The sequence below is a fragment of the Sinocyclocheilus anshuiensis genome, unplaced genomic scaffold, assembly GCF_001515605.1.
Source record: "Sinocyclocheilus anshuiensis isolate Anshui unplaced genomic scaffold, SAMN03320099.WGS_v1.1 scaffold55, whole genome shotgun sequence".
Lineage (NCBI taxonomy): Eukaryota > Metazoa > Chordata > Actinopteri > Cypriniformes > Cyprinidae > Sinocyclocheilus > Sinocyclocheilus anshuiensis.
Genome location: NW_015549647.1, coordinates 896,769 through 924,361, shown reverse-complemented (window position 1 = coordinate 924,361; position 27,593 = coordinate 896,769). Strand labels below are relative to the sequence as shown.

At 36.4% G+C, this 27,593-nt stretch overlaps 1 protein-coding gene and 1 long non-coding RNA gene across 5 annotated transcripts in view; one reads left to right on the top strand and one right to left on the bottom strand.

Moving 5' to 3' along the window:
* Positions 1-8,908, bottom strand: part of LOC107660014 (uncharacterized) — a 10,139-nt gene extending 1,231 nt beyond the window's left edge. Inside the window, exons 1-2 of the long non-coding RNA XR_001630965.1 lie at positions 8,897-8,908; positions 5,253-5,256 (exon numbers count right to left, since the gene is read on the bottom strand). This is a non-coding gene — a long non-coding RNA (uncharacterized LOC107660014). The remainder of the gene's footprint in view (positions 1-5,252; positions 5,257-8,896) is intronic.
* LOC107660013 (myosin-11-like) overlaps positions 6,921-27,593 on the top strand; it is a 30,017-nt gene continuing 9,344 nt past the window's right edge. For 2 of the 4 annotated variants that reach the window (XM_016449150.1, XM_016449154.1), the window contains exons 1-23: positions 6,921-7,007; positions 11,417-11,779; positions 12,899-13,055; positions 15,083-15,110; positions 18,425-18,524; positions 18,933-18,959; positions 22,679-22,771; positions 22,851-22,914; positions 23,038-23,136; positions 23,295-23,438; positions 23,561-23,656; positions 23,755-23,873; positions 24,024-24,176; positions 24,264-24,437; positions 24,674-24,847; positions 25,073-25,187; positions 25,417-25,610; positions 25,735-25,856; positions 26,097-26,166; positions 26,594-26,754; positions 26,835-26,943; positions 27,102-27,233; positions 27,323-27,529. In XM_016449150.1, the coding sequence (XP_016304636.1) occupies positions 11,438-11,779; positions 12,899-13,055; positions 15,083-15,110; positions 18,425-18,524; positions 18,933-18,959; positions 22,679-22,771; positions 22,851-22,914; positions 23,038-23,136; positions 23,295-23,438; positions 23,561-23,656; positions 23,755-23,873; positions 24,024-24,176; positions 24,264-24,437; positions 24,674-24,847; positions 25,073-25,187; positions 25,417-25,610; positions 25,735-25,856; positions 26,097-26,166; positions 26,594-26,754; positions 26,835-26,943; positions 27,102-27,233; positions 27,323-27,529 (2,880 nt within the window). In that variant the 5' untranslated portion in view covers positions 6,921-7,007; positions 11,417-11,437. Of the gene's footprint in view, positions 7,008-9,385; positions 9,461-11,416; positions 11,780-12,898; positions 13,056-15,082; positions 15,111-18,424; positions 18,525-18,932; positions 18,960-22,678; positions 22,772-22,850; positions 22,915-23,037; positions 23,137-23,294; positions 23,439-23,560; positions 23,657-23,754; positions 23,874-24,023; positions 24,177-24,263; positions 24,438-24,673; positions 24,848-25,072; positions 25,188-25,416; positions 25,611-25,734; positions 25,857-26,096; positions 26,167-26,593; positions 26,755-26,834; positions 26,944-27,101; positions 27,234-27,322; positions 27,530-27,593 lie in introns of those variants that run through there. The other 2 variants (XM_016449151.1, XM_016449152.1) reach the window with 2 other exon arrangements.

Here is a 27,593-nt window from a genome sequence, read left to right as displayed (position 1 = left end):
AAGCTCATCGTTCTGAAAAGCGAGGTGTGCTCTGATTGGCCAGCTATCCAGTGCGTTGTGATTGGGCGAATACCTGCAGTCTTCCGGCGCGACGAGACAAAACCAATAAAAACCCAATATAAACGAGGCATTTGTTACATCCAGTAGGGACATAATTACGGATTATAATGACTTGTACTGTCTTTTTACGTGTTGCGTTGCATCGCGCCGCGTAAACATAAAACTTTTGTGATTGGAGAAATGGCAAACAACAAGCGCTAGGCTACTCTACACTGCTCAAAACTCGAGTTTGAATCGTCTTTGGTTTTGAGACTTTAGTCTTTGCAACTTTAGGGATCTTTTCTATTCACGAACAGCTTGTAACACTCCAAAGAGAAAGGAAAACTTGAAATGACATCATATGACCCCTTTAATTTGACTCAGATCCACAGCTCGGGACCATATAGTGATTTAAAGCTGACTTGTTACTTTCAGCCTTGTTTTAATTACAACCAGCAAGGAATGTTGATGCAATACCATGAAGACTTTTAAAAATGTAATAAGAGGCTCTAAAATCCATTTTGTGAGACACAAGTATAGACAGTGAAGTGATTTAAGTGCTGAATGTGATTCTTCAGTCTAGTAGGAGGAAGCATTCTTGCTGCTGCATTCGTAACTCATTGTAAGTGTTAGATAGAGCTCTTTGGTAAGTCAGCCAAGACACTACTCCAGTAGTCAAGTCTAGATGTAACTACTGCATGAATGAGTTTCTTGATCCTAGCACAACTATAAAGCTGCTTGATCAGAGCAATCTCACTTGAATAATCGCGCTTACCACTTTATCTAAACTTAAAGGGATAGTTCAACCAAAAATTCTGTCATCATTTACTTGGCATTTGACCTTTTTTCTTCTGTGAAATATAAAAAGAGATATTTTGGAAGAATGTCCAAGCTGCTCTTTTCCATGTAGTGAAAGTGAATGGTGACCTGGTTCTTTCAAGCTCTAAAAACAGAATTTTTATTTTTGGGCGAACCATTCTTTTATGCTTTTTTTTTTGTATAGCTCTGTCTTAGTGTTTTTTAGGCCATTGTTGTATGGATTGCTCCATCATTTTCTTAGCAGTAAGGGAGAGCTCAAAGGAAAACTCTTCCTAAGGGGCTCAGCAGCAGTGTCTTCACACGAATCACATGGCCATCGTAATGCAGAGTCATAACACTGAGGTAAAGAGAGGGCTTGAGTTTGACTTTGCGTTTACATATTTAGTGTTAAGATTAACAAATACAATTGTTAGTTTCATAAGTCTGAAAATCTTGCATCCCATTCAGCTGTTTCTGTTGCTTTTCCAGCTCTGCAGCCATCTCAAGAGGAAGTCATATGATCACAATTAAAACAATTTCCCGTAAAGAGGCCAAAACATTCTGTCCAGCCTACTCTGGTTATAGAAATTGATGTATTTTCTTTTATATTTTTTGATGTTGCTTTTTGTAATCCTAGTAATAGTTTTATGAATAAAACCATTGTGATTGTTCTTCTAAGCTGTGCAAACAATACAGTATATCACAATATAGTCATTGTCCTCATATATTAAATTTAAATAGCCTTGACATCCAGTTAACTGATTTTGAATTTGATATGTCTGTATCCTCTTCTTTTAAAATATGTTGTATGCGATATTAAATTTACATTTGCTGTAAAATAGCAGCAGCCTTATTTTTTTGTGCAACTATTTATTTTTTTTACTATTTTTAACTAAAGTCAACAATGATAAAGTATGCAAATTGTGGTAATTTCTGCAGTCTGAATTGATCATGTTACGCTAATCTTAAGATAAGTGCTTTGATTGTTTATCTAACATGGCAAAAATGCCAAAACAAGCCTGGATTGTTGGCTAGCTTCTAAAATGAGTCTTTCTGGTGAAGGCCCAGGTCCTTGAACTTTGAATTTTGAATGTGTTTAGAAATGACATTTGAACTACACATTCTTACTTAACCACTTAAGCTCAGGGCGTTTTTTGGTATTTTCGCCTAAATAATCTACATCGTCAAATTCCTGAGAATGAGAGCTTTCTTGTGATATATGACTTGACTTTTTTGTGAAAAATATATAAAATACACATTCTTCGTAAAAATTATTCGCAATGGTTAGGCGGAAATTCGTGTGTGGGACGAATACATTTCTAAGCTTAATTTTACTGCTTTATGAATATAAAAACCAAAAGGAATGGTATTCTTTGTAAAGAAGACACTCCAAGCTTTCAAATGAACCCATATATGGGCTGATACCATATAAGGAAGGCTATGTAAATGAAGCAAAAACATTTTTTACGTCATTTTGGAGTTTAATTAAGCTGTTCTCACTTCAAACCTTGAACTGTCTAATGAGTTGTCTGTTTCTAAAGAAAGCACTTTATACAGAAGACATGTTATAATTATTCTTGCTTTAGTTTTCAAGTACTACTCATTGAGAATCTCAGTTGTGTCGTTACATGTTTGGTTTTCTTTCACCTTAAAGCAGCAAAGCTCACAAACACTGTAAACATCATCCAATGCCAAGTTCTTCAAATTTCCCAATTTTCCTTAAAAGGTAAGTCACTTCATACTCACTCAATACTTCAACATATGTTTAGCATTTTGCACTGAATATGATCACAGATCAAGGGTAATAAAGCAGTTTGTTGAAAGGTTGATGTTGAAGTTTTCCCAGAGCATTGTCAGGGTACACTTTCAGTAAAAGGTTATCATCAACAGATCATGTGAAACAAATTGAATAAACATGAGTAGACAAATATTTGCTTGCTCTCCTGCTGCTAAGTTGGAACTGTGTTCGAGGACAAATATATCCAAACACATATGACCCTCTAAAATAATGTGTACTTATGTATGTACTCAGGATTTTTATGAGAACTGAATGTGCATGTAGATAAATTATAGATGAGAGACATTTTGTTCTTCTTTTGTAATGTTTAAATTCACTGTGCATGTAATTTCCTTTTTTTGCATGTCCACGATTAAGCAAAGCCACAGAAAAATGTGCTTGTGACACTGTAAGCGGTTCCATACTGTACGCACCTTGTAGTAAGATTTTGTCTAGTAAGGTGTTGAAATTCTCTTACTAATGTAGGCTAATCTTAATACTCCAGTTACTCTGAACGGCTTCACTCCAAATGAGTTTCTGGATGAGCTTTAGGAAACTATCTACCCAGCCTGTGCTTCACACGTAGCTTTAATCTAGCACACATTTCCCGTTCCCTCCTCTCCTGTCAGGACTAATTCCTGAGATAGTGTACTTCTACTAAGGGTACAACTAAGTATTTAGACATAGTAGGACTTCAGTAGGCTTTGAAGCCAAACTCCGGTCCAAATCTGAGTATTATAATTTCTTTCCTATATTTTATTGTTTTTCACTTATTGAAAAAAGAAAAAAAAAAGAATTGCTCACCCCGAACTAAAAATTCTGTCATCATTTACTTATTTTTTGAAGGGGATTTAAAAAAAAAATAATTTTTTTTTTGCTGCACTTTTCCATATAATGAAAGCCAGTGGGTTCCGGATTATAAATAAATAGCACCTTACAAGAGGTCCTTAAGACTTGTGCATTGTGTTTCAAGAATTTTTTTTATTTTTCATTGATAATCTTCCCCTTTGCCATAGTTTTCAAATCTCCTTTATGTTCAAAAATATTCAAATATTGCACATTCAAGACATCACACAAGGTTTAACGTCACTGATGCCAATCATTATTTCTTGCATGTCTCATAACGACCAAAGCTGCATATTCACGTATCTGAAATATTTGGCGAAGATTTTCAGAATATCTTTAGAACGATTGGAATATAATGTCACAAAGACTGTTTTTATGGTACAACTTTGTCATAATCACTTTCATTGTAGGGAAAAAAGCAGCTTGGACATATCTCAAAATATCAACTTTGGTTGTCAAAGAAATTACCTGAGGTTCAATTCAATTAAAAAAAACTTTATTATCTATCAACCAGAGATAGAAATTTATATTAGGTAAAAAGGCTGACATGTACACAATACACAATAATAATACACAAGATCCTGACAAAAACTGTTTGGCCTTATTCAGAATAGAAATTGCAGTAGGAATAAAAGAATTACTATAAGCCTTCTTTCTAGCCAAAGGAGTTCTAAACCGACAACCTGCAGGAGTATCTAAAAAAGGTAATGCAAAGGATAAGAGGGGTCAGTAACAATAGAAGCTGCTTTCCTCTTTACAGCACAGTTATAGAGATCTAAAAATTTAGTCTGAAAGTTTAGTTAAATGATGAAATCATTTTTATTTTGATCAAATGAAAAGTTCATAATGCACACTGTAAATAACATGCCCTTAAAAAAAGTTATTTATATAAAATAATAAAAACTACTGGGAATAGTTGTTGACAGTACATAAATATGACAGTATTGTATTGTAAAATTACATATAATGCGATGTTAAGCCATTTGCAGTTTTTCACTGTATACACTGACAGAAATTGGTGTAGGATTTTCTTTGAAACAGTTGTCACTCAGAAATTGCTAGTAAATTTCACAAATTATTACAAAGAAATCTTGACGTAGAAAGACTGAAATATTATTTTATTGTAAAAATGTACTCCAACGACCTTTATTTACATCTTTGAAAAAAGGATTTTATAAGGTCCTTTATAGTTACCAATTAACAGATTTTTACTGTAGCATTTTTACAGTTTTTTGTGTAATATAATATATTACTTTATTTGACCCTGTAACTCTAACACTTTCTATTCTTTTTTAATTCTACTTTATCTATATTTATCTTATTTTTTTATTAAAAAAAAAAAAACACTAGCTTTCTATTTTTTCTATTCTATTTACTTGTTTTTCTTTGTGTGTGTGTGTATATATGTGTGTGTGTGTATAATAAATATATATATATACACTTTGCTACGTGTACTGCGTTAGGCTAACCGAGACTTGTCATTTGCACTTATATATTGTTGCTCTTTTGTTAGTTTTGACTGCTTTTGTTGTCCTCATTTGTAAGTCGCTTTGGATAAAAGCGTCTGCTAAATGACTAAATAAAATAAATAAAAAAATATAACATCATCTGTTTAGGATCACAGGTTCAAACAAGATTTTTGATATAGCCTATATGTACTGTGTTCAATATTAGTGTCTCCGACTACACAAACTGCATTATTCTCTACAGTACAAAGCAGTAATCTATTAAACAAACATTTATGTTCCTATTTTTAAAGCACCATACAGCATGGGCAGGTGCAATACCTCACATTCCTTAATTGGTGTTAGTCTTTGCCGGAATGAGTGTCTGCAGCAATTCTGACGTTTATTGTTGGTGAGTAAACAGTCGAAAGATATCCCAATGAATGCCTATTTGTCTTAACAATGACACTGCTGTTGCACCATATTTAGTCACTCGGTCCAAGTCTTTCGGTGTTCCCTTCTAAACACAGAATACAGCCGAGATTCCAGGCAGACCCCATTGTCCTTATATGGCACAACAGAGACCTAGTAGGGTCGTGCATCTCTGCCTCTCTCTCGCAACCTCTCACTTTCACTCTCACTATACACCCCCATCCTCCATCTGTCTCCAAGACACTCTCTCTACCTCCCTTCCTTCCCTGCGCACATCCAGGAGAGCTTGATGCTGACCAGTGACAGAGGAGCTTTCCCTGCAGGCTTTGTTTTATCCCCCATCTCTCTTTTGGACTGCAGCAAGGCCTCGGAACATACCAGCCATGGTCCTGTTCCCTGGAAACATCACAGACTTGATTTACTGGATGCAATAGGAGGTTGTCCTTATATAGGAAGTTCCATTAGATAGCAGGAGCCCATTGTGGGAATTGAGGGGACGGAATGTGATGTGCGTAATGATAAGGGTCCCAAAAAGGATCTCAAGGGATTCGCCTCGTCCAGATGTAGCATGTAGTGTAGGGAATCTCCGTTTTCTTACTTGGGCTCTTTATGTTTCTTTCCTCTATTCTGTATATTAAGGATTCCTTGTGTATTCCTTGATTTTCCTGGTCCCCATTCACTTTCACTGTATGGAAGAGAGAAGTGTGAACATACTGCAAAATGTCTCCTTCTGTGTTTCACACAAGAAATAAGTTTTGGAATGACATGGGCATGCACAAATAATGACCTTTAAAGCTGACATTTTTCCATATTCCAGATTCAGCAACAAATGCTTATGTTCTGCTACTAACGCAGTAAGAAAATCCATCATAAAAATATTAATTACGGCATTTTAAAACTATGATAATGTAAACAAAGTGTAGAATAATCATAAATCATTTTAAAATATTGTATAAATATGATTTCAATCATCGTTATGGTGTCATTTCCAGAGCAAAAAACAACTTTGTACATACAGTAATTATTATTTGTATTATTTTAACCAAAGAGACAACATTATCAATGAAGAGCATGCTTGAAGAGATGAAATATGACACTCATCGTGTGAAGAAAACAGAAAAGAAAAAAATGTAAGGTAAATATCACTTTATCAGCATTTTTTCCCCATAAATGTGATTTCGTCAAATTATGAAGTGTGTAAATATTAGACATGCTAAAAGTTAATTAAATTAAAAGTAATTTTATTCCAAAAATAAAATGAACCCAACGTACTATAGAACTCAGTGGCTACCGTCAACTGTCTCTTTAAGCAAAAACTAAGGATCATGAAATATGAGAGGAACTGTAATTAATTCCTCTTCATTTTCCACTTTAATCATTACCGTCTTCTGAAAACGCAGCACTTGCTGTAGTGATATTCTTGCAACATTTAAGTTGTTCACATTTAAAAGGATGCTCGCGAGGAGACTGTAGATCACCTGAACTCTCAAAACTCGCTGACCAATCACATCGCAGGTCGACTGTTCGGCCCCGCCTACTGATCCGCATCAACGTTTAAATGTTCTCATGATTTTCTGTCTAATTTGGACTGTTCGTTTTTGGAGTACCTCACTGTCACAGGACTCTCCAAACCCAAACTTTCAAAATCGCGGCAAGTTTTCCTCAGCCTTGTGAGTATGCATCCATACAACTTTTTTGAAAAAATAAAAAAAAAAGTGTTACGTTCTACTCTTTTAGTTTTGCATGCGTGACTCACAGAGGCTCAGATATGTAAATAATTGTGAATGTATGCCAGTAAGTTGATTATACAGTGTCGTGTGCAAAAAAATTGCAGAGATGTGTGAGAAAAACTGTCATCTTTCACTGAATATTGAAACCTGAAGCTGTCAACATTCAATTGCTTTGAAAGTGTTTGACAGCTGTTCATTCAGTTATTTTATGTTGCCATTAAAGTGATATTTTCCCCAAATGGAAACATTTAGCCTACTTACCCTCTCATGTTATTCCAAATATTCATATTTTTTACGTGAAACATAAAAGGACATGAATGTCAGGATGTTAGTAACTTACAGTCTTAGTCACCATTCGCTTTCATTGTATCTGCTTTCCATACAGTAAAAGTGAATGGTGACTGTCATTCTGCCTAACATCTTCTGTGCTCCACTGGAGAAAGAACTGGTTTGGAACAGCATGAGGATGTGAAAATTATGACAGAATTATTTTTTATTTAATTAACAGAATTAAATTATCTTTATACTTTGTTGCACAGAGCAAAAGCTTTCAACAAATCACGCATCTCTGACCTTCTAGTCAAAACATCATCATAAAGTATCTCACGAGCTGTTAAGATAGAAAGCATGTCGTTCTATCCGCCTTTTCATGCAAAAGTTTGACTTCAGCAGAGTCTGTCATAGGAAATGGTTGAGGAAAGTGCGTAGAATGAGAGAAGCAGTGAGCCTGACAAACCAAAGCGTTTCCTGTTCTCCAAATATGGTTGTCAAATGCAGCTTTCTGCTGAACTTTGTGGTGAATGGCAGACAGTCTTAACTGACTGTCCTCTCGTTTCCCATTTGTAGCGATGACATGCATAGACAATAGTCCGAGAAAGTCTAGACGAAAAAAAGATCTTGAAGTAAAGTGCAGGGGATGTAGTCACTGAATTCAATACTTAGTATATCATCATTTATCCATTAATGAATTGTTTAGTAGCATAAACATCCTTCAGACGTATTCTGCAGACTCACCCCCATGTCTTTCCAACCCTTTTTGGCTTTTTGGAATTTCTGACAGCTTTTTCAGAATATCTTTCATAATGAAGGTAAAAGGTGTGTGCATGAGGCAGAAGTTCATTTTAATCAGGCTTGGTGGAAAAAGGAAGTTTAACAGTTTTATTGGTAAGATTAGTAGACCTAGCAAGCTTTTACCAGTTTACTTGCAGCTACTCTTCAGTAGTGAATTAGTTTAGCTGTGTTTTTGACTTTAAAACATTTGTGGTATATCTTTAGGCTGCGTACCTGATTGTTCCTCTAATGATTTAACACAATTCTGCATCACCTGACAGACTCCTGCTGGAACTGTTGTTTATTTCTTATAATTGGTAGCTGGACTAATGTCTAACAGTTTAAACCACTCTTATCACAGATTCGGCTTGTTTTGGTGAAAGAAGGTCTTTATGGTCATTAATGGCAAAATAATGCTTAATGTGACTGATCTATGAAGCATTATATTCAGAATATACTGTTATAGCAACAGCTTTAAAGCTTGAGCTGTTGACCTTGTATGAACATCCATCTCAATAAAATTGTTAATAGAAGAAACTGAAATGACACAGCTGCTCATGAGAAAAAGAAAACTATATGGCTGGAATGAGAAAAGGATGAGGAGGAGTAGAGAAGAGTGGAGAAACCCTTTCACAGGACCAGGGGTCACAAAAATCCATCCGCACAACACACGGTCACATGATCTTCTGGGCTTCAGGCCCACTTGAACACAGTGCTACCTTTTACTTCTGTCGTGTTAAAAAAAGCAGAATTTCTTTGCAATAAAACATAGCCTCGACTTATTTAGGTTGGATTTTGGACAGTATATGTTTGGAGTGAAACTGCTGATCTATAAAAACCTTGGCGAAAGCTCAATGATTTTCAAGTGCTGAAATGAAAGAACTTCCCAAATAAAGGGTTTGTGAATCTACGTACAGGACACAGGAAATTCCCTCATTTAATTACATCAGCTTATCATAGAAAAACGTTGTTTGTTTGTCTCGCCTCCAAACGATTATAGGCCATTTAAATGACCATTTTCCATCCATCATGTTTACGATGGGCGATTTTGGCACGATTTTGTCGGCATTTGGACAAAAGAATGCAGATGCCTAACCTTGGTTGAAAAATTCACATTTACAGATTCACGTTTTAGAAACGCTCAATCTTTTATACTGTCATAATTTGTCAGCATGTTAAATTCATCTAGTCTTCTTTTTACAACACAGACTCTGAAGAAACACAAAAGATGAGATATTAAGGCAGACAACAACAAGAAGTTTCAGTCATTCTCCATGGTCGCATGAGCAAGTGCAACACTTTGGTTTTAGATATTATGCAAATTTCTGCTGGAGCTAAAAGAGGTAAATTACTAGCAAACAGCCTGTTCTGCCTGCTTGATACAATTTTATAATTTAAAATATAATTTTGCAGTTTATTTTTTTTAAATTACCTTATGTTAAGTAAGTAAGTAGGTGGGGAAAATGTTTTCCTGTTTTCGCTGAGCCGTTAGAACAGGGGTCACCAAACTTGGTCTTGGAGGGCCAGTGTCCTGCAGAGTTTAGATCCAACTTTCCTCAACACACCTGCCTGGAAGTTTCAAGCATACCTAGTGAGACCTTGATTAGCTGATTCAGGTGTGTTTAATTAGGGTTGGAGCTAAACTCTGCAGGACACCGGCCCTCCAGGACTGAGTCTGGTGACCCCTGCGTTAGACCATACAATGTACAAACAATGGATAGTTAAATCTCAGAGGAAATTGGTTCATATAGCTTTTTCCCAAATTGCTTTTAAAGCTCTGTGACTGCATAAAGCTGCACCTGCTGTTTGCCAGCTCTACTGTACTTGAAAATACTTGTATAAATTTCCCTATATCAGCCCACCAGAGGAAGAGAAGGGTGGGGGAAAGTGGCAGGAAAATCAGACCCCTCCAGCCTCTGACTGTCCCTGCCTAATGTTATCATTTTGGAGTAAACTGCGAGTCCGGCTGGAGGCATACTATTCCCTATAAGGGCTTTGTTTGAGAGTTCATTTGCTTCTGCTGTTTAGGTTGACAGATCGTCCACTGACTCGAAGGCAGCCTTATATGGTCATCACAGCACGGGACCACAGCTGAGCTCCAAAAAAAACAAGAAAAACAGCATTTGCTGTGGAGATTATCACATGATTATATATGTTTTGCCCGTCAGGATGTTTTGTACAGTTTTTTGCCCGCCTGAGTGGTTGTTTAATCAATACTGACAAATTTGTTTTTATATTTCCCAAGCATTTTTCTCGTCCTTTCATCTAAATAGGTGATAATAGTGGTGCCCCCTGTGACCTGCGCAGTGTTTGTCAAGGAACATTGTGGTTTGATTAGCAAACTTTGCAAAAGCTATACTTTAGTTTTAGTGAATTGCAACCACACCCAAAATTCAATATTCCATTGATATTAGGCCCTGAACAATGGGAAAGACCCCAGTGTGTGTGTGTTTAAATACCCAAATGGTAATGGTTTTTTTTTTTTATTATTAAATAGGTAAAGGGTTTAAATGGATTTTGGGGAATAATGAGAAAGAAAGAAGAACAGTAAAAGACAAGAATAAGAATTTTTGTAATTTGTTTGAAATGTTTGCAAATAATATTTTTATTTTAAAATGTGCACCCATTCAGTTTTATTCGTATGCCTAAAATTTTGAAAATACAAAACATAAAAATGCTCGTCCCATCACATTCAGTTATGTATTACATGGATCAAGTGAATGACAGCCTATATTTTCAATTCAAAATGACAAAATTTGACAAAAAAAAGTTAGTAATTTAGTTAATTACATCTTACCTTGCACTCTTTTACCAAAGCTCTGTGGTGAAATTCACGCCCGGTTTCTGTGAACAGTAAAGCCCCGCCTTTGATTTAATTGGTCATCGCAATCATTTTGACATGAGCGCATTTAGTCCACTAAAAATGTAACATTTAGAACCTTTTGTCAATTATCAAATATTGGGGGCAATTGTTGACTATCAAAAATGTAAAAAAAAGTAAAATAAAAAATGTAACAATGTAAAATTTTTTGTCAAATAACAAATATTTGGGGGGAAATTTGGCCTTTTCTAATTGTTTGGGGAGACCTCAATGTCTATGGTGTTAAAGCCCTGCCTTGAATAGTTTTCCACCTTTAGCAACTTGTATTTAATTAAAGTCTATTGCACAGATCCAATATTGTGGCCAATAATGTTTTGAAATTATTATTAGTATTGCTGTATGGGGTCATACAGGTCAGAGAATTTTATTTACAAAAAAAAACATTGTTTAAAAATCCGTTTTTCTCTTAAATTTGTAGTTGTCGTAACCCAGCACCAAGATGACGAGAAAGACCCTGAGTGAGGACGAGAAATTCCTTTACACGGACAGAGACTTCATTAACAGCCCTGTCACCCAGGCAGATTGGTCAGCTAAAAAGCTAGTATGGGTCCCCTCTGAGAAACATGGTTTTGAGTCGGCCAGCATCAAAGAGGAACGTGGCGATGAGGTACTGGTGGAGCTGGTGGACAATGGAAAGAAAATCACGGTCAACAAGGATGACATCCAGAAGATGAACCCACCCAAGTTCAGCAAGGTGGAGGATATGGCAGAACTGACCTGCCTGAATGAAGCGTCTGTTCTCCACAACCTGAGGGAAAGATATTACTCCGGACTCATCTATGTAAGTATGCCACAGTGTGTTTAAATTATATTGTAAATAAAATAATGCTTAATAAATTATAACAAGTATGCACTTTATACAGCTGAATTAGGGTCAACCACATGTGATGATTTCTTCAAAAATGCTTTAAAATGCAAAGTGATTTGAATTCATCTCTTCTATGATTAATTTCTGAATTAAAAATGTCAAGGTGATATCTGTCCAGATATCATAAAAGACTGATTGAAAGGATGAAATACTTGTAAAGAAACCCTTAAGTAAAAAAAATACAAGCAGAAGCAGTTTTGTTATTACTAGTAATATAATATAAAAAAAGAAACTTTAAAAAAAGTCAATTTATAATGTCGTGTGGTGTGACCCGTCAAAAATGTAATGATATTTAATAATTAATCATTTGATATTTGTAAAATAATAATAATAGTAAAGGTTTTATTTTTTGTTCACTCATATTTATTCCGGGTGTAAGGAAAATATGCTTTTACGTTTTACTTGATTACACTAAAAAGTCATTAAAACGCAAACTTTTGTTCAAAATCAAAAATCAAATGAAACCAACATAAATAGAAAGAGTACATTTTTAAGAACTTTATCTTTTTTATCTTGGATGCTCGTATTTGTCATTGACCCCCTGCTGACATTACATAACACAGTGCATATCATATTATTATCAGCAAATGTATAACATTTATAAATAACTCTGTTGTGACCAAACCAATGCAAAAAGAAAGAAAAAATACATTGACAGCCATTTAGCTTAAATGGCGATGATTTGCAAGTACTAAAGCTTAAGATAGAGGAACTATACATTTCCTAAGAGTGAGGGGTAATATAACATCCACAGGCCACCAAACTATGTTTGCACTCTGGTAACAAAACATTAGTTAAAAAAAGTTTTGCTCTAAGGATAACTTGGGAACAGGAGTCTTCCTTATGGAATATGCATCACCTAAGCTTTCAAATATTATGAAATATACAGACTCAAGCCAAACTTCCTTCAATTTATATTTTACGATATTGTACGACTCGTTACTGTGTTGCCATGTCTCCTTGTTGTTCTTTACTTGATGGATTCATAACACTTCATATACAGTGGAAAAACGAGATGTTATCTTTCTTCAGACATACTCTGGGCTGTTTTGTGTGGTGGTGAACCCCTATAAAATGCTGCCAATCTACTCTGAGAAGATCATTGAAATGTACAAAGGCAAAAAGCGCCACGAGGTTCCTCCCCATATCTACTCCATCACGGACAATGCCTACAGGAACATGATGCAAGGTGAGGCCTGGCCTGCTGGACGCTGACACGTTAACTCATAGATAGCTTGCTTCTCCCCACAAGATCTGAATGTTTGGATTTCACAATAGCCATTGGCTTGAAACTTCAAACTCAAGTGGATCCAAAAGGCATTTTTATTTCACTAATTGGCAACAGAACAGTGTAGAATCTCCATATATACCAGTGAGCTCTTTGAATGTCATTCGTGTTTGTTGAAATGAAGTGTGTATTAGCAGGTCAGTAAGTGGTGTGAGGGGCGCATACACACATGTGTCAGCAGGTCACACATCTAATGCCATTTCAAACACTTTTAAACATTCAAACAATTTAAACAGCTGCTGTTACCCACAGAAGTTTGAAGCTGTATTATAGAGTGAAATTAGGTGCTAAATGAAAAGAAGAAGAACCGCAAGATGTTTTACACCTCAGTAAAGTTGTTGTGTTGCTAATGAACTTGTTGATACATCAGCTCATGTTAAAGAACTGGAGTCAGATGAAGAAAAGATAAGTGCTTAAGCTGAACAAAACCTTTCTGCGAAGTTTGCATTGGAACATCTCAGAAACTGTTATCTTATGTGAAACATGCAAAAAAAATTGCTTTCAAAAAGCAGAAGTAGGAAGATGCGTTGTCACGCTGTTCCTCAAGACTAATTCTGCTCAGTTCACTTCTCATTAAACTGTTTACATTAGACAAGGGCTGAACAATCATGCTCAGACCCTGTAAAAATTCATGCAGATCATTGCACAGTGACATGTTCTGTTCACAGTGAGAACTCTATGTTCCTGCTCTGTGAAGACTCATGTGCTCATATAGCACAAAATTAGTCCAATAGCACCTAAACATCGCATGACAAACATCTTTAACATGTTTTGAGGGATTCCTACAGTAGCCACTGTATATCCTGAACCGTTAAAGTTGATGACGAGTAAAAATCCAGCATGATTAGCCATGAGCGTCAGTGTTCACATTCCTGCTCAGGCTTACACTGATTTCCCTTTGAAGTCCAGCAAGGTTTTCATGCTTGACCGAGTGGTGTAGCCTTGTCCTAATTTAAAACATCAGGATTCCATACAGGATAGAATGGAAAGGAATACATTTTACAAGTATATTTATGATAATAAATGTATTTGAATCTATAACTTTTTACTAGCTTGGATAAAACAATACCTGCGCATCTTGCTTTTCATCAAACAGTCTGCAGTTTCCCCATCGGTGTGTTTAGATTTGGTTTTCTGCATCCCGAATGCCTCGATTTGTGCCTTAATTAGGAAGAAACAAGGGAACAGACTTCATGTTGTATGTGGAAACCTGCCCAGCTTAAGTCATATCCAAAATGAGCAGTAGTCATTCATTGTGTTTATAACAGAAGACGTTCTATAGTACTTGAGCAGAACAGGCGAGTTCACATTCAGCTGATTAGCTGGTTGGGCGTTCGCCCAGCCTCCAGGATCATAGATAAGAACCAAGCTCTGTTTGAATTTAAAGTACAAATTCATTGGCTTGGAATTGTTCGGAGAAGAACATATTTTGTTTGACTTGATCAAATACTTATTTAATAAATATCCAATAATATATGGTTTTTATTTTGATGCCGCCTTCTGGACAATCATTGGTGTATGGTTAGGATTAAAAACCTTACATGGAGCCAAGATCATCTGAGAAGGTTTTCTAATTTTAGCAGCATGAATCAACGATTGTCCCATTGCTGAACTCAGTAAGAATTGTGTTGCATCTCCCAAGAGAAGACTGGAGTCGGTTTCTTTTTCAGCAAATCAAATTGTTGCACTGCAAATCAAAGATTATTAGATTATGTGCATTATTGGATGCTGTAATAACAATGGTATTTGATCATAGACCAGTTTAGTTTCTGTCAAGAACTCCCCCCAGCCCCACCAGGCTTAAAAGCAGCCCTTATGTATTTTTATGATGTTCAAAAATGACCATGGTATACTGTCTTGCCGTTTCCATGAGCACCAGCTTGACAGTTTCTTTGGGCCTTTGTAATGTATGTCATTTCTTTCTACAGATCGAGAGGACCAGTCTATTCTTTGCACGTGAGTTATTTTCATTGTTTTTTGCATCAATGAAATAACTGCTTTTAGTCTAACAAGTATCACTATGTCCTTGATATCCTTGAGCTATGGAAAGGCGCTATATAAATTAAACTTATTATTATTAAAGCACTAATTCTCAACAAGGAGTCACAGTTGGCTGCAGGATGACTTAAAAGTGTTTAAAATGGTAAAATTAATAAAAAAATAATTAATTAAATTAAAATAAAAAATACATACATACAATCAAGCCACATTTCATAATATAAATCACATTTCATATACATAAAATAAACCACAATCATATTTCTCTCCCAACTATATTTCTCCCCCTCAACAACTTGTTCTATTAGAACATCTAGTTCTAGTTCTTGAAATTTCTGGAATCTTAAAATGAATCATGGTTAGTTAAATATATCAATACTTCCGGTTTCTGTTAATAAAAAAGGTTTTAAAACAACCAGCTTTGTCATAATTACAAAGGAAATATCTTAAATGGCTAAAAACACCATTACAAATAGAGATAGATACTAAAGAGAAGACCTGGCAACCCTGTTTTGAAGTGCATTGAGAATCCAAAAAATTGTGTAACATCAGTGTCTTGAAATGTTGTTTGAAATGTTCTTTTTCCTTTGTTTTTTTTTAAACATATAGTATTGTAATCACATTGTAGAAGGCAGATGAAGCCAAATGATGTTATTCAATGTTATCTGACAGTGGTTAATGGTTAGTGGTTACGTTTTGACAAATTTAGACTAATGATAAACACTTCAAGCCCCTTCTAATCTAATATTTAACAGTTAAAAGGATGACAGCAACCAAATGATGATTAGTAGACATCATTTAAACTAATAGAGTCCTTCTACTAGATCATGTTTTTCAAAATGTCCTCAGCAGTGGGAACAAGGCAGATGAACCCCAAGGGTCATGTCTCCTCAGATTCGACCTACTCACAGGAAATGTGCCCCCTGTCCTGATTCTAAATCCAGATCAAGCATGTTGGCTTCATTTATGTTTGTTTTTGAGTCATTACTGGGCATTTGGATTGCATCTGTGCAGGCCTCACTATAAAACATGTCCTGAAAGAAAAAAAACATGCGAAAATAGCTGTTGCTAAAGACATATGTTGATGTTCACGTGCGATATCATTGTTTTACGTCTGTGCGGTAATAAAACAGCTGTGAAATATGAGGATGTTAAAATAAAACAGTGTTGATTCGCTGTGTCAGTGTGGGAGGCACCCGTAAATACTGTCTGCAAACTTCCTCTGAGTGTGGAATAGGAAATTGAAGCCATTTAAACTGCTCTAGGGCAACTGTTGCTAGGGCACAGAATTCCCTAATGACATCAGGATGTTTCCACATGGCCCAACTCTCTCGTGGAGACGTTTTTTTGTTGTTGTTGTTGTCTTGTTTTTTTGAAGCTGTCTCAAAGAGATTTTGGGAGATTTGGAATGACCACCCAAAGAGTATTATTAAAAAATTGACTGTTAAACTGTTAAAAACACATGGATTGTTCAAAACCGCTGATCTGTAGCCTCTTTGAAAACCCCACACGTGTTTTCCCATACCTCTTATTTAATGTGGTGTATGGGAATAGTCCAATACTTTAATCACCACTTGCAACAGCAATCATAATCATGAGGAATTTTACTATACTGTATCATCAATGGTCAAAAACTGTGGATCTACAAACAATGCCGTATAAAGTGCCCCATAAAATGGCTTTATATGTGTTGTGTTGAGTGAACTGATCTGAGGGCATCCTGCTCCTGCCAAAGAACCAGCCCTTCGGCTGCAGCAGGGCCTGTGGATCCCAGACTCAGTTTTCCTAATATGGAAATGTCAGCATGAAGGTTCAGGAATATCTCTTTTGTATCATAGAAGGCGATTGTAACCCCTTGTAAAAAAGTAAATTATAGATGATAATCAAAAAAAAATTGTTTAATAAAATTTACTTTTATTCAGCCAGGATGCATTAAATAGATCAAAACTGACAGCATAGACTTATAAATTGTTACAAAATAAAATCTATTTCAAATAAATGCTATTTTTTTTAACTTTCCATTCATCAGAGAATCCTAAAAAACTATCACAAGTTCTACAAAAATATTCAGCAGCACAAATGTTGTCAACTTTAATCATAGGAGAAATTTATTGAGCAGCAAATCAGCATATTAGAATGATTTCTGAAGGATCATGTGATACTGAAGACTGGAGTAATGATGCTGAAAATTCAGCTTTGCATCACAGGAATAAATTACATTTCAAAAATCAGACAACAGTTATTTTACATTTTAATCATATTTCACAATATTACTGTTTTACTGTATGTTTTATTAAATAAATGCAGCCTTAGTGAGCCTAAGTGACTTCTTTCAAAAACATTTGAAAAATTCTTACCGACCCCAAACATTTGAACAGTAGTGCAAATGTCAGTCGTTACAGTTATTTCAAGCTAATTTTCTCCTGAAAAAATTCTTCTGCAAGATTTTAGGACATAGTAATATCCAAATCCAACGATTTATAATTTTCTTGGTATATATGTGACCCTGGACCACAAAACCAGTCATAAGGGTACATTTTTTGAAATTGAGATTTATACAGCATCTCAAAGCTGAATAAATAAGCTTTCCATAGATGTATGGTTTGTTATGATAGGACAATATTTGGATTACATTTGGATTGTATTTGAAAGATACAACTATTTGAAAACCTGGAATCTGAGGGTGCAAAAAAATCAAAATATTGAAAAAATCGCCTTTAAAGTTGTCCAAATTAAGTTCTTAGCAATGCATATTACTAATAAAAAATTAGGTTTTGATATATTTACCATAGGAAATTTACAAAATATCTTCATGGAACATGATCTGTACTTAATGTCCTAATGATTTTTGGCATAAAAGAAAAATCAATCATTTTGACCCATACAATGTATTTTTGGCTATTGCTACAAATATACTCCAGTGACTTAAGACTGGTTTTGTGGTCCAGGGTCACGTATGTTCATGTGTTTTGTATTGACAGCCATTACTTTTCCCCTGCTGATGGTCATAAATATAGTGGACGAGCTGAAAAAATACATGACCTTCTTTACACAGCAAATATAGTGTCAGTTAGTGTCAAGTGTCAAGACATGTACTGATTTTTGTGACACATGCACTGATTAATGTGCAATTTCATTAACATTAAAACCTAGACTCACTTAAAACCGTAATACTATTCTTTTGATGCCTTGCAGACACTGGTATGTCCATCATTGGTATTACTGAATGAAAGAAAACACAGTTATGTCATTCACTGTTGTTTTCTTCCTAGTGGTGAATCAGGTGCTGGGAAGACAGAAAACACCAAGAAAGTCATCCAGTATTTGGCTGTAGTGGCTTCGTCCCACAAAGGCAAGAAAGACACAAGTGCTGTAAGTACAAACAGTAAAAAAAAACTCTTTCTCTGTTTGATAACCTCTGTCTTCTTCTCAAGCCAGTTCTTATGGGTTCAGTCATCAGTTTTTGCCCTTGCTTTGACCCCATTCCTTTAAATCAGGATCTGACATTCTGAATCCTTTCATAATTACTACCTGTGAACAGATAAGAACACTCCTTTCAGTCTTTAATGTTTGATATCATTATCCCATTTATCACAAGATTATGCTGGCTCTGATTTTGCCTGATACCAAAATATTTTTTGATTATATGCTGCTGAGCCATTTGTATCTCAAGGAAATCAAGACTTCTGCATATGCTAAAGGAAAACCAGTGAATGCAACAGAATGCTCTTAGTTTACACGTATCTAATGACAATTTCCTTAATGAATTTCCTCAAATAGCAACATACAGGACAACAGTTTGCCTATGTGAGTAAAAAGGATTGTACAAAACTCCTTCTTGTGTGGGTTTGAGAGTCTGCATGCTTGAGTTTCTCACTGAGAGTGACATTAGACAAGTCTTACATGGAGGGACCGTCTAAACAAAACACCTGTAGATTGTAGACAAATAATGTGCCAAAGAGCCCCAGTGTTCGCATGACGTTTAAAAAAATGATTAGATACAATACAAATAATAAAATCAAGAGTATGCCGTTAGATCACGTGTGTGCCATTCCCCCATCTGAGATATGGTTAACATTTTCTTTGCCAGAGCGGATGCCTGGCATTGAAATGGTCTGTCTGAGCACAGTGTGTGTGCATGCCAACGTATAGCCTTTTGAATTGATGATCTCATATCCTTTCTCGTTTTTCCTTGTTCACCTATTAATCTACCACAGGTTAATGTGCATCATCTGTCAAGCTCATATGTGTGTGCATTAGGAATATAAATACCATCTCAGTGTAGATCTGTGCTAATGTGTACTTACACGGTATACGACACATGAGATATGCAAGGAAACCAAAATAAATGCACACATTATAGCTGTTTTTATGACATTTTATGCAGTGAAAGAAAACACAGTTATGTCATTCACTGTTGTTTTCTTCCTAGTGGTGAATCAGGTGCTGGGAAGACAGAAAACACCAAGAAAGTCATCCAGTATTTGGCTGTAGTGGCTTCGTCCCACAAAGGCAAGAAAGACACAAGTGCTGTAAGTACAAACAGTAAAAAAAAACTCTTTCTCTGTTTGATAACCTCTGTCTTCTTCTCAAGCCAGTTCTTATGGGTTCAGTCATCAGTTTTTGCCCTTGCTTTGACCCCATTCCTTTAAATCAGGATCTGACATTCTGAATCCTTTCATAATTACTACCTGTGAACAGATAAGAACACTCCTTTCAGTCTTTAATGTTTGATATCATTATCCCATTTATCACAAGATTATGCTGGCTCTGATTTTGCCTGATACCAAAATATTTTTTGATTATATGCTGCTGAGCCATTTGTATCTCAAGGAAATCAAGACTTCTGCATATGCTAAAGGAAAACCAGTGAATGCAACAGAATGCTCTTAGTTTACACGTATCTAATGACAATTTCCTTAATGAATTTCCTCAAATAGCAACATACAGGACAACAGTTTGCCTATGTGAGTAAAAAGGATTGTACAAAACTCCTTCTTGTGTGGGTTTGAGAGTCTGCATGCTTGAGTTTCTCACTGAGAGTGACATTAGACAAGTCTTACATGGAGGGACCGTCTAAACAAAACACCTGTAGATTGTAGACAAATAATGTGCCAAAGAGCCCCAGTGTTCGCATGACGTTTAAAAAAATGATTAGATACAATACAAATAATAAAATCAAGAGTATGCCGTTAGATCACGTGTGTGCCATTCCCCCATCTGAGATATGGTTAACATTTTCTTTGCCAGAGCGGATGCCTGGCATTGAAATGGTCTGTCTGAGCACAGTGTGTGTGCATGCCAACGTATAGCCTTTTGAATTGATGATCTCATATCCTTTCTCGTTTTTCCTTGTTCACCTATTAATCTACCACAGGTTAATGTGCATCATCTGTCAAGCTCATATGTGTGTGCATTAGGAATATAAATACCATCTCAGTGTAGATCTGTGCTAATGTGTACTTACACGGTATACGACACATGAGATATGCAAGGAAACCAAAATAAATGCACACATTATAGCTGTTTTTATGACATTTTATGCAGAACTGCCATGCATATGAGCTTAAAAGGTATGCCCATAATAGTTATGTTCTTGGTTCCTAAAGTAGTTTCGTTACACTTGAATGCACTACTTTGAAATTTACTAAACACTTCTTCTGATATCCTTATTTATCATATAAGAATAATGTATTTATTATTGCTCTGAAAAGTTCAAGGTTGAAATTATTCGGGTTTTTTTCTCTTTCAGTTAAACTTAAATAAGGTTAATTGTATGCGAGTGAGAGAGAACATCAGAGTATGTGAGTGGAGTGAATCATCAATTATTTCCCTCTTGTCATTCGTCCTCCACTGACTGGTGTGAGAAACCTCAGAGTTTGCGCCCAATTATTTTTCCTACTGTATTCTCTCATTATGTTTTTTAACTTCATGAACGTTGTTAAAAGAATGATCCATTAGCATGATTATAGGAGTGTTCAAAGGTTTGAATAGACTACTGATCTGAAAGATTAGATTTTAGTTTAATGTAAAAGGAACACTTATGGTACGTTTACAATGATGCACTAAAAACGGAAAAGTTTTTCCTTTGCACTTTTGAAAATTTAGTTCGTCTGTACACGAAAAATGTTCACACAGATCAGCGAAAATTACTATAAATGCTGTATTATGCATGCCAGGCCAGTAGTTGTAGATTCACTTTGTAAAGAAACACGACGCGCCTGCGTTTCAAAAGTTTGCATTTTCAAAAGTTTTACCGTTTTAGTTGAAAACAGTGTTGTGTAAACGCCCCTTTAGTCTACATTTTGAAGTCCCCTACACTCATGTTTACCCTTTGTCATTCATTTTTACTAAACATTTTTGATTTTTGTCTTTCCCAACCATTTATTTTGAATGCTTAATAGTCTATCATTATTGTTTAAAGCGCATTGATTTCTTGCTGATATGTAATCGCACTACGGGTAATTAACTTGTTATATTCGCTATGGAGCGCAAGAGTAAACACTGATGTTTTGACTTTCCAAAATAAGACATCTCCGCTCCCCATTCCTCTTCCACTCCACTCCGCTCACATACTCTGACTGCCATTTCATGGGTCAATGAAGCTGTCATCTGTTAGCTGATATGCTTTGCCCTGAGAACGCTGAGAGAAGCTGTCGAATTCAGCCAAGTGCTTTATGAATGTTGATACAGTCTACCAACTCTGTCCTCTTTCTTCCCAACAATCTCTCTGTCAACAGTCTCTCTGTCTCCATCATTCTAAATGTCACTTCTTCTCCCTCTTTTCTAGTTTACTTTATTTTTCTTTGTCAGTGTCTGAAGCTATCAGCGATCTTCTTTCCTTCTCAGCAGCAAGCTATCTCTGGTAGATATCTTCTTTTTCTAGATATTTTCTTTTTTTTTTTGATGCTCAGTAAGAAAGTAATTGAGAGTTTGTGTCACGGTTGAAACATTTTTCTGCCTTGTTTAATTCTAAAAATCAGAATCTAATTATGTGGTCACATGACACCAGAGGCTTTGTGATGTAATTATGCTCTCTAAGGACTTTGTGTTTCATCCCACTGAGTAACTTTTATCTCGTTAAGTGAACTCTTAAAGATCTATAATTGAGATCCATTTCATTATCCCCATTAATGTCCTTTCTCCACATGCTTAGTATGACCTCAACCACTCCTCTTGATATCATTGTATAAGGCGGACATGCTTGGCAGGGCTTCTCATTGCTTGAGATTTGGCAGCAAATAGAACAGCACTCTTTTGATCTAAGGGGATTATGCCCATCTAAATGGTTTAAGATACTTGCATCTTAAGTATTGATTCAGGCTTTTGAAACACACGTCAATAAATAATTTGTCCTGCCAAACATTTATAAAGTTGCATTGTACACTCTATAGGAGGGCCTTTTTTTTAGTTGTCTTCTAATTTTTTTTTATTCCAATTTTCTGGCATGTCCCATTCTCATTTTTTCCTCCTTTAGTTGTTTTCTATAGAATGATTCTAATTACTTTCTAACCTTGGTACTGTAGGGTGAGCTGGAAAAGCAACTACTGCAGGCCAATCCAATTCTAGAGGCCTTTGGTAATGCCAAGACCATCAAGAATGACAACTCTTCCCGATTCGTAAGTTTGCAAATGCTGTATGATAGCAGATGTGACAAGAAACATCAAGACTGTAACCACTGTAATCATTTCTTCACAGGGCAAATTCATCCGCATTAACTTTGATGTGACAGGTTTCATAGTTGGAGCCAACATAGAGACCTGTATCCTTGAAGACTTAATATAAGCCATATACAGATGCAGAGCAATCTCGCATCCTGAATTAGATTATCAGTTTAAACATTTTACCTATGCAGAGTTTGACCTTAATGTCCAAACCACTTCAGATCTTTTGGAGAAATCTCGTTGTATTCGACAAGCAAAAACTGAAAGAGCTTTCCACATCTTCTACTACATGGTAGCTGGAGCAAAGGACAAATTATGCGGTAGGTGGAGACACTCAGTATGTGAAAACATATTTGAATATGGTGACCATTTTTTATTGGATATTTACCTAATGAGAAATTTATAAACGCAGTGATGTTCTTGCATAAACGGCACTGTTGTTGGGAAATGTCATGTGATTTTTATTCTCTACTGGCAGAGGAGCTTTTGCTTGAAAACTTCAACAACTACCGTTTCCTCTCGGCTGGCCATGTCCAGATTACAGGCAGCCAAGATGATGAAATGTATGAAGAAACCATGGAGGCCATTGATATCATGGGCTTCACTGTTGAAGAAAGAACGGGTATTAAATGCAATGAAATATACATATGGTGTCCTTAAAACAAGAGACATTTTTTAGTTCTTTAGTAAGATAATTAATCCTGAGAAATTGTATTTATTTATTTATTTATTATTTCTTGTCAGATGTCCTCAAAGTTGTCTCAACCGTGCTTCAGTTGGGTAACATTGAGTTCAAGAAAGAGAGGAACCAGGAACAGGCTACCATGCCAGACAACACAGGTCAGAAACTTTGGGGAAAATACCAAGTGAAAAGGCTTCTCAGGCTAATATAAACCAATACAGACTGAAATGACCGCTGAAATGTGTCTCATTCTCAGCTGCCCAGAAAGTTTGCCATCTCCAAGGCATTAATGTGACAGACTTCACAAGAGCCATTCTGACGCCACGTATTAAAGTGGGTCGTGAGGTTGTGCAAAAGGCCCAAACCAAAGAACAGGTGAAGAGAGTGTATAGTTGTGCTGCAAGTGTAAAGATGTGGAACGTGTGTAATGTCGCTCAGATCTGTGATGAAACTGGAAAACCCCTGCATGATTGTCATTATGGAAACACGTACAGTATTACCAATAAAATACTTTTCCCCCTACAGGCTGATTTTGCCATTGAAGCTTTAGCTAAAGCCATGTATGAACGTTTGTTCCGTTGGATCCTTCTAAGAGTTAATAAGGCACTGGACAAAACGAAACGTCAGGGTGCCTCATTCCTGGGGATCTTGGACATTGCTGGCTTTGAGATCTTCGAGGTTTGGAAAAACTGAAAGAAAATTATTAAATTTGGTAAAAAAAAAAAAGTATTAAGGCTAATGGCATTTAATGTTTTTCTCTTTCAGGACAATTCTTTTGAGCAGCTCTGCATCAACTACACCAACGAGAAGCTTCAGCAGCTGTTCAACCACACCATGTTCATCCTGGAGCAGGAGGAGTACCAGCGTGAAGGCATCGAATGGAGCTTCATCGACTTCGGGCTGGATTTGCAACCTTGCATCGAGCTGATTGAAAGGCCGGTAAGTTTGAGTTTGTTGTAGATTTGCAGGAACAGAATGATCCTTGTTCTTTGAAGTTTTGAACTAAACAAACTTCTTCCAGCAGAAAGCTGTAAGGTGACCAGTGTCTTTTGATTCAATACATTTATCGTAATTGCTGTAACAGGCACACTTTTGATGGAAGTCTTGCGTAGAAGTAATGATGTCTTATTGTTACAGAATGTAATGTCACTCACTTTACTGAAACTCCTCCACAGAACAATCCTCCAGGCATCCTGGCTCTGTTGGATGAAGAGTGTTGGTTTCCAAAGGCAACAGATGTCTCCTTCGTGGAGAAACTTTGCAACACTCATGTTAATCATACTAAGTTTGCTAAACCAAAGCAACTGAAGGACAAGACAGAATTCTCTGTGCTTCACTATGCTGGACGGGTGAGTTCTGACTTAAAGGAAAGATTGATTTATTGATTTACATGTGAAGAGTATCGTGATTCAGACAATAATAACCCAAGGAATACAGACTCTGGAGCATATTCAGAACTCAGAACTGGCCTGCAAGATTGTGCTTAAAAAAATGCAGATGTGCACAGTTCATTCTTAGTGAATTTTTTGCTCTGTATTGAATATCATGAGCCAAACCTACTCTTTCTCAATTAGGTGGACTACAATGCCACAGCATGGCTGACCAAGAACATGGACCCTTTAAATGACAATGCTACATCACTGCTCAATAATTCCTCCAATCTATTTGTGCAAGATCTGTGGAAGGATGGTCAGTATTAGCTATGCATGCGTCTCATTTCTCAAACACTATCTAAAAACTACATATACAGATCAAAATTGTTGCAAACCAGTCAGTTGAGACCACTGATAAATGTTCATAGTTGGTGTCGCAAAAAGAAACATGATCTACATGTTCCCACCTTTTTTGTTTTGTCAATATCGCAAATTGTAATTGAGATAAGAATAATGGCTGGCATCTATATTTTTTTATTTCTCAGTTGACCGTGTGGTTGGATTGGAAACCATTGCCAAGATGTCAGACAGCTTTGCACCCGGTGCCTCTAAGACCAAGAAGGGCATGTTCCGTACTGTGGGCCAGCTTTACAAAGAGTCTTTGGCCAAACTAATGACCACACTGCACAACACGCAGCCAAACTTTGTCCGCTGCATTATCCCTAACCATGAGAAACGGGTACGTCACAGCTGCATACCAAGTTAAATTTGGTGGTACCAATGCTGTTTGGGCATAGGGTTTATTTTCAGACAAGTTTTGTATCTTTCTAAATGCATGTTGAAGGTACTTTTTTTACCTTCAGGCAGGAAAGCTGGATGCCAACCTGGTGCTCGAACAGTTGAGATGTAATGGTGTGCTGGAGGGTATTCGTATCTGCCGCCAAGGATTTCCCAACAGAATTGTCTTCCAAGAGTTCCGACAGCGGTGGGTAGCTTTATTATTTTAGTGTGAGCTTTTCATTTAGTGAGACTAACTGTCTTATTGGCTTTGTCTAACTTTATGTCAAGTGTAAAAACAGTATAAAAAATTCTCCAGAATTCTAGAATAATGCCAGAACTCCAGTTTGCAGTTCAATACAAGTGTGATTACATATGTTGTGCCAAATATACATGGTACAGGTTTTCAGTCGTAATGCAATTCTTTTCGTTTTACCTTGACATACAGATATGAGATCTTGGCACCAAATGCTATTCCAAAGGGCTTCATGGATGGCAAGCAGGCCTGCTGTCTGATGGTAAGATGTTATCCAATTAAATCTTGTTAAAGAGCATGTCATCTTTTTCAAAAAGAATTTCTTGAGTCAGAAAGTTCCAGATACCAAAATCAGACTATTGCTTCAGACAACAAAGCCAAGATGCCTGCAAAACATCTAAACATTATACTTGCAAGTCACATTTTTATATAGTCTCAACAATGATCTCATCATCACGTTTTACTCTTTTCTTTATGGAATTTTACCAGTAATCCCGAGTTATTTCATTACTCTGCTAACTTGTATCTAATTGTGGCATCTATGGTTTATTTTTTTTAAATGCTGAACCATGCTTTCAACAATATAATTCCTTCATAGAATTAGAGACACTGACTAGTACATGTATAATCGAAGCTGACTGAAACTGATCATGTACGTGCTTCTTTCTCATACCTAACCCTCTCTGTAGATCAGGCACCTGGACTTGGACCCAAACCTGTACCGTATTGGTCAGAGCAAAATATTCTTCCGCACAGGAGTCCTGGCCCAGCTTGAAGAGGAGCGTGACCTTAAGATCACAGTCATAATCATTGCCTTCCAGGCACAGGCCAGGGGATTCCTAGCTAGAAAGTGGGTAGAGTTTATAAATACAGTATTTTTCAAAATAGTAATATGCAGTTTGAGTTATTGTTAATTAAAACTATGTGCAGGGCTTTTGCTAAGAGGCAGCAACAGCTAACAGCAATGAAGGTAATCCAGAGGAACTGTGCTGCTTATCTGAAACTCAGGAACTGGCAGTGGTGGAGACTCTTCACCAAGGTGAAACATTTCTTATTTTCTAAATTTCTATTGAATAATGTGACTGTAAACAAAGTTTGATAGTTTCTGTAAACATTGTGCAAAAATTTGGTTTCTTGGGAATACGTTAAGGGTTTCTGTTAGTATTCATCTAAACATGTTTCCATCGATGCCCACAGGTGAAGCCTCTCCTCCAGGTGACACGCCAAGAAGAGGAGATGGGTCTGAAGGAGGAGGAGCTCCAAAGGGCCAAAGAATCTGCACAAAAATTTGAGATAGAGCTAAAAGACATTTCACTGAAACACACACAGGTATGACGAAATCCTGACTTTGTCTTCCTGCATTTAATAGCAAGGAGGACATACACTGATTATAAGTGATATAATCCTTCCATCTGTAGCTTATGGATGAAAGGAACCAGCTCCAGGAGAAGTTGCAGGCTGAGACAGAGCTCTACGCTGAGGCAGAGGAAATGAGAGTACGGTTAGCTACCAAGAAACAAGAACTTGAAGAGATCTTGCATGAGATGGAGGCCAGGTTGGAGGAGGAGGAGGATCGTGGTGCAGCCCTACAAATGGACAAGAAGAAAATGCATGATCAGATCAAAGTATGTTTTCATGTAATGATTTTCGTTCACAGGCAACACTTGTTCAAATTCAGTCCTTAGATAT